The 10,798-nt window shown below is 46.6% G+C and overlaps 2 protein-coding genes across 2 annotated transcripts; one reads left to right on the top strand and one right to left on the bottom strand.

The window, feature by feature from the left end:
* Positions 1-4,994: 4,994 nt before the first annotated feature.
* On the top strand, positions 4,995-5,699 carry N7458_005371 (uncharacterized protein; the record flags this gene model as incomplete). Its single annotated transcript, XM_056908753.1, has 1 exon — positions 4,995-5,699. The coding sequence occupies one exon, from the start codon at positions 4,995-4,997 to the stop codon at positions 5,697-5,699; it is 705 nt and encodes a 234-aa protein (XP_056767371.1).
* A 612-nt stretch (positions 5,700-6,311) lies between these two features.
* On the bottom strand, positions 6,312-7,190 carry N7458_005370 (uncharacterized protein; the record flags this gene model as incomplete). The annotated part of the gene is made up of 3 exons (XM_056908752.1): positions 6,312-6,583; positions 6,652-6,761; positions 6,934-7,190. 3 exons carry the CDS (start codon positions 7,188-7,190, stop codon positions 6,312-6,314), a joined length of 639 nt encoding a protein of 212 aa, XP_056767370.1.
* Positions 7,191-10,798: the final 3,608 nt, after the last annotated feature.

Genomic DNA, 10,798 nt, shown 5'->3' with positions numbered 1-10,798 from the left:
ACATTCCTAATAACGTCTGAGAACAAATAACGCTGAAATACTTCCCACCAAATGTGTGAGTGCGACGTATGATATTGTGTACGTGACTCGGGCGGTTTCGCTGGAAGCCTAGAACCTCTAGACGTCCCAAAATTTAAACTAGGCGGATGATATAAATCGTTCCAAGGGTCCATAGAAACAAAATTCGATCATGATCCAGAGCTGCGGCGGACCATGGTATATCAATGCAAGATATGCATCAACCGTACCAAATTTATAGTAGCCTGGATATACTCTCTCCATTGTATTGTTCAGAACATCATACGTGCCATATCGACATAGTAAATCCGTCTCCCACATATTCTAGGCTCTGAACCGACCCACGCGATCACGAGGTATATTAGTAGGCCTATTAATCCCGGGCAATTAGCTCCAAAGTCAGACCCTAAACCTTATCTAAGATTAAGCCTCGAATCAGCCTCTGCAAATTTCAAAACCCCACTACGATATTCAGGTAGCCGGGACAGAAATACATCTTTATTCTTAACCAAAATATCTTGATATGATTAAAGACACCAAATAAGAAGGATCTAGATTGTCCCAGCAGGGGGAGCCCCATTAGTAAACCGTGTGTTCGCGTTGCGAAGGCGGGTCTAAATCTGTAGTATCCGTTTGGATGGCAGCTTTGATACTAAATGAGCTTGAATCCAGTGATTCATATCTCAAAAAGTTCCGAGGGACTTGATCTCGATGAACACTACGTCAGCGAGCTATCCTTAGCCTGCTGAAGTTTGCCCTTTAATGTATCCGTACTCTGTTCTCTGATCCCTTAAGAATTATTCATTAGAATTTCAGAGCGGCTATTAGATCAGAGAAGCCTAGGTAAGGTCATCGGGGATGGTATAGGTCATAATATCACACATATGTACCTTAGCTAAACAATCACATGGTCTGTCATATGGCTGACTTCATTCCCTAAGTTTGCGAATTTGTGAGCGCCGTTGAATTATCATGAGGGAGAAGGATAGGTCGGCTAGCCATACGGCTCTTCGCGGGTTCTCTTCGCCGCAAGGAGCGTTTGTTATGTCTTTAAATCCTGCTTAATTCGATCATAATTCTTCCAGAACTGAGGTAAAGTCGTTTTAATAAATGCCTCAAATTACGTCAGTCCAGTCAGATTCCGCAGCCCTTGGCCTATAAAGGAGGGCGTGGGCACAGCTCAATGCCATCATTTGATGAAACTTGAAGCTTTCTCTCGCCGCCCACGGGCAATCTAAGAGCCTAATCTGGGCGGTCCGTTGGCACAAGATTGGAACAACTTAGGAGCCTAGAGATATATTTATCATAAAACAGGATTTGACTGTAACTTGCCTTGACGGAGAAAAATCACAATCAACTGACGCATCTCCCGAAGCACTGAATTACCCTGGGTCAAAAACTGGAGGTAGTGGAGATACGAAGACTCTCACGAGGCGATCCATATGTAGGCATACCTGAAAGAGTAGCCCAGGTAGAAAACCCTGAATACAAATTGTGTTAGATCCTTGGTTCTAGAGAATCTTATCCAACTACTAATATCAATCTTCTGCCCGCAGTCTTGTATGTAGGACTGTTGATGAAACTGACGTGCCGTTCAACCTACGTCAGGAAATCCTTGTTCCTCATACTTGCCATCTCTTCAGACAAGGCTTGAGCACCGTACACTGTACTTATTCAGCCTATTATCGCGTTATCGATGAAGGGATCTTCATCATTGGATCACCCACCCACGACGAAGTACGATGGTTGTCTTCCCTTGCAAGTTGCTGAAAAAGCTGGCCATTGTGGCCATACTATCTCTTATCATTCTTAGTATCCATCAGCTTTGATATGCTGACTTTTTTATCCTTGCTGGAGAGTTGTCCCGGACCGTGAAGATAGTTGATCGATGCCCTCTATTTGCCCCCAAGTCTCACGATAAAGTTCATCTGTAATTGATTCAGGAATACCCAATACTGTCCATCAACTTTGGAAAACATGTGACACACGAAATTACTCCACTGAAATATACCCGTCTCGGGAGTCATGGAAAATTATGCTCGAGCGCCGTAATTATACCGTCAAGCTCTGGGCTGACGACGAAGCCCTTGAACTCATCACTGCTAAGTATGCCTGGCTACTGCAAACATACAAGGAGCATTCTCTCAATATCCAACGCGCGGACATTGCGAGACTTCTCGTCGTCCACACTGAAGGCGGCATCTACTCAGACCTAGATGTTTACCCCAGATCAGCCGAGCACATACAATGCGTCCAACACCTCGGCTTGCAGGCGATATTCTCCTCCACAACTGGGACGCTCGGCTTAAGCAATCACTTTTTTATGGCTAGGTGTGGATCTCCGTTCCTCCAGTGGGTGCTCTACGAGGCGCCTGCAGCGTGGAGGCAGGCTATCGTCTCGACGTGTAGTCGTGCCATACTTGAAGGTCTTTTGTCTACAGGGCCAATGGTGTTGACAGCAGCGTTTCGAAAGTACTCTTGGCTATACGGCACACCGCGGCATGACATAAGTTTGCTAGAAGAGGGACATAGCCGCGCAGTGATACGGGACGCGGCCGGGCGGTCTTGGCAGGGGTGGGACGGGCAGGCATTGAATTATATTGCGGACCATGCGCGGATGGGTTTACTTTTGAAGTGTGTTATATATCTTTTTGTTGTACTTGGGCTGATCTACTTAAGAAGGAGACATTATAGGAGATTTGCCTATGGGTGACGTTTAGGGCAATGAATTGCGCAACGTTGTCGACCCGGCTGAATATAACCACTCGTAGACCATGCTTTTCGGTAGTGAATCAGATTGAGCCGCTGAAACGACGCGATTATCTTCCGGTCGCAGCAGACCCTTATAGCGGGGTCAAGGCAGCGGATCAAGCTTTATATCTTGACCAATTGGCCTTTCGACTGATGTCTGGCTTCTGATTAGCTGTTTCCCTTCGACGATCAGATGTCCAGGTCTTTTATTGGCTGGAAAAGGGCTATGTATTGGATCTCTACCCGCCACCCAGCTCTTCACCGACACCGAGGCTCCCAGAGCCCTAGAGGTTCATAATGCACCGAGCAGAAGGCAAGCCGACCGCTGCTGCCGCAAGTGCATTACCATGATTACCAGCCTTGAGCGTAAGGTTTGCGTCTGCTTAAGATTCCTCCACGAGATACTTCCCGGTGGGCTTTTCGTCAACTGGGTCACCGGATGAAACGCCCACCCGGGGACCCGGTGAGCTGTATACCCCTTCACTGTCTTTAGGTCTCCAGAGTAAGAACCCCCCTTCCCCCCCCCCCCCCCACTTAGGGCTATACTCCAGCCGCTACCGAACCAATTCTGCATCAGTTGCGCGCGAACACAGGCTTGCCATATGGCCTGATGGAGAACACAGGTCGCGATCTTAAAGCCAATCTTTGGTCTTGTGCGAGTCCGTTTAGTCGCATATTCCTCATACGACGATACACTGGAAGTTGATTGTCAGCCCCGCCGCTTCCATTTTGAAACAGAGAACATGACTACCGAGGGCCTCATTGAGTCTATCTCGAAAGGCAGCGTGTTCGATAATATGCTTACCAGATGCAATCAGACCAAAATGTACACGCGTATCTCTGGGTTTACTCTTCCCGGTCTTCGTCCTGTCACAGAATTGGCAGTTCACTGATTCTTGTCGCCTTTATTATCATCTGAGGTGACTTCGCAGTCCGCGGCGCTCAGACGGACATGGCAGTAATCTGTTTTGAACGGCACGTCCTCAAATGAATTTGATCTTAGATACTTCGGCACCAGTCTTGGCCATTTCTCTTTCAGTGCATAAAGATATTCCAGCATCTTCCATCCATACGTTTCATGCTCCGTCTCCAAATCTCGATATAGCTGTCAGGAGCGAGGTCAATGCGTTGTTCAGCGACCCCGTCCGCTCTAAATCACCGCTCTCTTTTGCTTTACCGATGCCCCGTTGGACCACATCGGGGAATTAGCCGACTAGTGTACCGACCACCACATCGCTAAGCCTCAACTAAGGCGGAACACCCCCACCGATACTAACCACGGGACCGAATCTGATGGATGGAAAAGAGTAAAGCTCATCCGGGCGGCAACGGTGGCCACTAGATTGTTGCCGATTTGGGGTCATTTGGTGCTTCGGGAGATCGGCATGTTTATAATCTAACATGGCCGTGGCCGCGATCTGTTCTTTCGGGAGGCGGCAGACCCAACCCATTGTGTCAGTATCGTGCGCTAATATCCGCGTTTCACCTTCTGGAGTCTCAATATTTCTGTGACCCAGCTTCCTCCTCTTTGACACAACAGATGTCGGTTCTTTGTGATCTTCACACTTTATCCCTTCTTTCCATAAGTAGCTTGTTCATGGAGAGAATACGGACATACGTTTCATTTGGCGTTTTCGAGATTGGAATAACTTCTCCAAGTGAGCGGAGGTATGGAAATACGTCTGTTGAGGGACAAACTCGAATATTGGGTTCTAGCTCTGTTGACTCTCTCGAACGGCCGGAATTCGTTGGATTATTTAAAATATGAAACGAGAGCGGCTGTTATATTCAACAACAGAATCGGATTTGCGGTAAGTCCGGTGGGTCTTGATTTAATTGAGCTTCCCAACATTATACTGCCGGTATTCGTAAGGACCTGGTCAGAATTTCTTCGAAAGCAGGGATTATTCTGCACGTAATCATAGGTCTAGTTGTCGCACTTGGATCGAGGAGCCCCCTCTCTAAAATAGACTATACCTAAAGGAGAACTCGCTGCTCTCAAATAAGGGTATGCCGAGCCTTTGTAGCTTAGCAGAGCTCTAATGAGTTTAGGAGTGTGGGCGGCCAAGGCTCCGAGACCCGTGTAGGCGGCGGCTGTCTCCAGTAGAAGATAAATGCGATATTTGATTTGAGACCTAATTCTACATTTCTCTCTCCTCGCATAATCTTCGTGTCTTTCTTGATACCACAAATTACCATACAAAACTGTTCAATAGTCCATGGAAATGTCCGAAATATCTGTTGACGGCCAAGAGTCGAAGGCAGTTCCATGGTACCACGACCAACTTCCGCAATACTGTTCAAATCAGCCAAGCCAAGATCTGCTCGCCTCTATCATTGAGACCGAGCATACTCGCCGGATTTTAGATCAACGGATAGAAGATATTTTTGAAGAGACCGAAGACTTGATTGAGAGGGCGCCAACCGATGAATCAAGCCGGCTTGCATCTGCAAAATGGTTGCAAAAAAGCGGTCAAAAATTCAAAGACATTGGACAGATGATGATCGAATCAGCAGTTATTCATGAAAAATGGGCTGGTGAAAATGGTGGCATCTATATCGCCTTATCAAAACTCACTGAGAGTGAGTTCAACCAGACTTACTCTTCTCTGAAGCGATGCGCGAACCAGCAGTCACTATATGCCCCAGTAGAAGATCATCAAGGCGGCAGCCAATGCTATAACAGAGATTCTGGCAACAAGTTCCAAAGCGCTCCGTTGACTAAGTATGGAAAAGGAGCTGGAGATTATACCCACGACTCTATATGCTCTTGTGCCCGGGTCTCCCACCTTTCGACAACGGCGGATCACATCAATGAAAAATTTGACAAAAGCCGTCTCCCTCATGATAAGGCCGATATACCAACACGGACTGATCGGACGGGAGCAAAGTCCCCTAAGAGCTTTTGGAAGAGAATCCTGAAGCATTAAGCTCGGCATTGCTGTCGGGATGAGTGCCTTCGGAGTGATTGGGTCGTGATGGACCCACTGGTTCAAGTTGGTGCTTGTACATCGTGCTTTTTTCTGCTTATATTACCTCTACAAAGATAGAGTCGCTAAGGAGAGTGGCTTATTCATTAACGTAATGCATTCTTACTACTTCTGGTCCTTCTTTTGCTCCCTAAGACTAGAAATAGATGAGAAACCTTTCAACTCTTAACGTAACAGATCAAGAGTCTATAGTAAGGAGCGCGGAGAGTCAAGTCAAGTGCCAGGCAGTATACATTCAGACATGTTCACCTCCGAAGAGGGCCAGTCAACTCCATGAATATATGAATGTAGTACCAGAGTTAATGTATAAGAAACAAAAACACGAGCGTAAAAGGAACAATGAAGACATCTTCAGACAGTTTTCTTCCTTCATCTCACCTCGCTGAGGTTCTCGGAGAGAAGCAAAAACGGTCAAAAAGCAACAGAGGAACGCCACAGGAGGAGCTCCGCACATGTGTGGTATTTCCATTTTCATTCATCTCACCTCGCTGAGGTTCTCGGAGAGAAGAAAAGGACAAAATAACAGAGGAACGCCGTAGACCCCGACAAATCTTATTCCCCAACGGACTTGGCTCCCTTAAAGGCCTCCTTCAGCCCATGGAAAACATTGCGCACCATGGTGGATATTGCGCTCCCCTTCGAGGGGTCTTTCACAAGTCCCTTGACGTATGTGCGGACTGAAGCATCACCGTCGGCAGAGACAGCAGGCGGGGTACGAGAGCTCTCTGCAGCGGTCATAGGAACGGTCGTAGGAGCGGTTGCAGGATCGGTCGCAGGATCGGCCACAGGATCGGCCACAAGAGTGGTCTCATCCGTGTTGTCGTCTTCATGATTTCAGCTCGTTAGCATCCAATGCGAGGTCGAGGAACGAGTGTCAAATGCTCTGGCTTACTTGGCAAAAGAGCGGACCGGCCATCTTTGACTGCTCGAGTATCTCGAGCTCCCACGTCTTGTCCAAGGTTCTCCAAGGGGGTAACGGCAGCCGTAATTCGTTCAAGGAGGCTATGCCACGAGATGTCAGCCAATTTGCATGGATGGAAACCCCATTTCCAGAACCGAGCACTTCCATAAGCGCTTGCACCAGGTTTTGCATCAGAGCTCGTATAATGCAAGCAGAAAGCTTGCAGAAGAGCGAGCAGGGCAGTATTTCCAGGGATCATGATCCTCAACTTACGGAATTTCCTCACGCGGCTGATTCTTGATCGCCTTCACCCTCTTGTAGATGAAATATCCCCCGAAGCCAAGCAGGAGGAGAGAGCCGACAACAATAGCTGCGATTACAACAGTATTGACTATGGCCCAAAGCTGGGGCGGTATCTTCGTCAAAGTATCTATGGCCGAAGACTTGTTCGCCGATGTTGGGCTTGCCAGAGACGAGGAAGTAGAAGAAGTAGAAGAAGCAGAGGTCACACGAACGAAAGTACTGGTCATTGTGAACGTAGCAGTAGTGGTCTCCATGATTCAAATCTTTGGAGGGTGTTGTAGAAAGAAAAACAGCCGTGTGCTTGGGGGGAGCACGGTATACCCATTTTTCTAGATGTAAGCCGGTTCGTGCCTACTAAATTCGTATGATCTTTGTTGTCACAACATCCGTGACCTCCTATTATTCCTAAGCATTAAGATCTGTCTGCGACTTCCTCTCCCGCAAAAGCCGCTTAATTATTTAATTTCAATTCAATCTATTGATCTGGTTGATCTGGTTGATCTGATTTGATTTCATATTTCATGAATTGGGCTTATTTGATCTATTTAAATCTGGATTGCGCAGCGGAAGAATAGCATTGACAGGCCGAAAGTAGGAAAAGAAGGAGTACCTCTTATAAATCCTTACCTGATGATAACTGAGTGTTCACCGAGATCAACAATCCTCAGCTTCCTCTGACATATGGCGTGGAAACGCGGAGACAAGGGATTTGTGACGTTGAATACCAGATTGCCTGCATAATTGTATGTTAATGTAACACCTCGACTTCGGTATGGTACTCCGAAAACTCCGTTACACCGCACGGGGACGGTTCAACCCGGCCCCTTCCCTTTCTGTACACTTAGATTTTCTCTTCAATTAATCAATCACTCTTTTCTGATGGCTCTGCTGGTTCCTCGTCTTCCTTATGCATGCATACTAGTCTACGCACCTGTTCGGCCATGCTTTGACAACATATCTCTCGATCGTGAGTCAGTCAACGGTACTCCAAGGCGGCACCAAGAATCACTGCGGAGCGAAGCGAGTTGCAATATATTAGCAAACCGGATCACTTCTGCAATATGGTTGGTCGGTTGGATCTGCGATATGATTGGCCGCTGAGATTAACATCACGTGGTTTGCTGTCTTGGTCCCTGCGCATTACCGTATAGCCCGTACCCGCCATCCGAAGCCAACCCACTAAGCCCCTTATGGACACCGCCTATCGCCTACTATAATCTGCCATACAATCTGCCCTTACCAAAAAGAAATTTACTACAGCTACACGTAAGCGTACGCTCAACGAGAATTGCCGAATTGCCTCCTAAAGAAGACCTCTCTCAGCGGCTTCGGCTCTTCATCCTTACCTCCAAACCACCACAGCTACACCTACTAAGCGGCTAAGATCCAGTGAGCCTATACGCGATCTTCACTCTCTTTATTAGCGAAGAGAACTTCGTATATACTAGCCAATCTACTAATTAATATTAATTCGCCTACTCATCTTATGACCAGTTCGCCTACTAATTAATCTACTAAGCTCAGATCCACAGAGCCTATATACTATCTTTATTATATATCAGTAAAGAGGTCTTCGCATTCATCAACCAGTATATACGAGGATCCGTAAACAAAGAGATCTGCGCCTGTGACTATGAATATCATTTACCTCCAGAAAATTTCTTCCTCTACATTGGACAGCAAGTGTTTCTTCATTATTAGGGTTTTAGTTTCTTCGTCTTGGCCTGATAGTTCGTTAATCTTGAAGTTCTGTGTAGGTTCCGCTGGCGATCTCTTTCTGCGCGATAATTCGTCTTCCAATTAGCGCTTACAGCATCAATTTATCCTCCTTCAAGAGTATAAACGATTCGCCTTTTTACGCAATTTCACTGTTGGAGAAGTTCACGTCAGATGGCGGTCTTCTCCCAGTAGAAGGGTACTAAAGTCTCATGGGATAGTCATGATCCATGGTATGACCTAGACAGACAACATACTGTTGGCCTTTGATCTTGCTGGTAGACAGTGTCCACCACCAATCTTGTACGAACCATGAAGAGAAGCTCTTTACCGTTTTTGCCGCCTCTACCGCATGAGCTTGCTAGTGTGTTTTTATGCGAGTCGAAAGAGTCACAGATCCCTCGAATCACGAGGCATGGGAAGTTTTCCATCAAGCAATCCGCCTTCATTTTCTTTTTTAAGCAAAGGATGGCAAGAATCACGCGCCAGATTATCCCTGCTGCGGCTAAAGCTTCTCCTAATCAACTACCAGCGTGACGCCTGCCTAGTAGAGTTTTTGCATATCGTCTAGGTCTCGTTGTCGTAGTCCGCCTAGAGCGATGCTGACTTTAGTTGCGCATTTTGCCTTACCGTTATTTTAGCTAATCCTAGGGTATGGTAAAGGGGTATATGCCAGTGCCAGTACCAAGAGACTCCAGTTTCAGGCACACCGAGTTAAACCAATCAAAATGTATCTAAGCCCAGTGGAGAGAGGGCCAGTGCGACAGTCGCACGACGGAGGGTGATTCTCACCCGCTCTCACCCTGTCTATTGCGCACTCACCCATTTCTCACCCTGGTCGCGCGGCTCTAAAACGGCGCTTGCCCCTTTGTCACCCGAACAGCAGCCACCCGAGTATCTGCTGCACATAAGCCACACGCCGGCCAGTTAGTAGTATGGTGGGTGACCACATACGAATCCTGGCTGTTGTATGTTTTTGCTATTTTATTTTATTTAGTTTATCTCATTCGAGGGTTATAGGAAGGTCAACGTATTAGCATCGTACGAAGCGACTTATCAGGAAGGGCAAGCATGAAAGGAGTTATGACGAGAGTAGCATCTGCCCCACTTCGCTCTCCCAAACCGGAGAGAAGCTGCCGCCCTATTCCAGCTCTTATCTACTCTACTCATGCACTTAGTATTTCCATTCATCTTAGTATAGATCCCGGAGTCAAGCCTTTTTCTTGAGTGTAGGACACTCAGTAGCAAGTCTTAAATGTGCTATATTGCTTAGCAAATGGCTTTTCACTCTCGCAGAGGCCGTACCAGACTAAGGTTTAAGCGGTGAGATTTACACTGGTAATGTCCTATGAATATTATTCTAATGTGTATATTTTTTGCAGAACATGAGAGCCGTATGCTTCGCTAGACGCGGTGCATCGTCGAAGAAGGGTACCCGTCGATCGACTTAGAAAACGAATCTAAAGCCCCGCCAAATCTCGAGCTGCGGCACTAGGAATGGAAGCTCTCAGGTTGTGGGCTCGATTGTTCAAGTGGAACACCCAGTGGCCTTTTATTAATTTTCTCAGGCAAAGCCTAGACCAGTACACGACGATAATATCATACTGAAATCATTACACACTCAACCGAGTCTACTAATTCCGAGTAATAAAGCAAACAGCCAGAAACGGTGTTGTCATAAATCAATTATAATGACAAACCCATACGAATACAGCAATATATATGATGTAGAGCCATAGAAGTCAGGCCGGGGCTAAGGACACGTAAAACACAGGCTTCTATGCAAGCCGCGATGTGGTGCATAGTACAAAGAGATGGATCCGAGGATGCAGAGTGTTATTCTACTTGCGCTTGGCTGGTATTCTGGTATTTCGAATTTACTATGTGCTTTGAGGTGGCCAGCTCGCGTGTGAACTACGTTATCTCCCCCTTTTTTACCAGAGGCTCACAAAGGGTTAAATGCCCAAAGAAAGGAGAGTATGTAGAATACTTTATTTGTTACCTTGAGAAAGTAATGTATTCGAAAATTAACTTAATCTCAATCAACATATTCCACCAAATCAACGCTTTATACCACTCCCAGACCAACTCTACACCTTGATGGCGTTATTGAATCTTG

The sequence above is a fragment of the Penicillium daleae genome, assembly GCF_028827525.1.
Source record: "Penicillium daleae strain IBT 16125 chromosome Unknown utg000005l_segment0_segment0, whole genome shotgun sequence".
NCBI lineage: Eukaryota > Fungi > Ascomycota > Eurotiomycetes > Eurotiales > Aspergillaceae > Penicillium > Penicillium daleae.
This window is presented reverse-complemented; position numbering and strand designations above follow the sequence as displayed.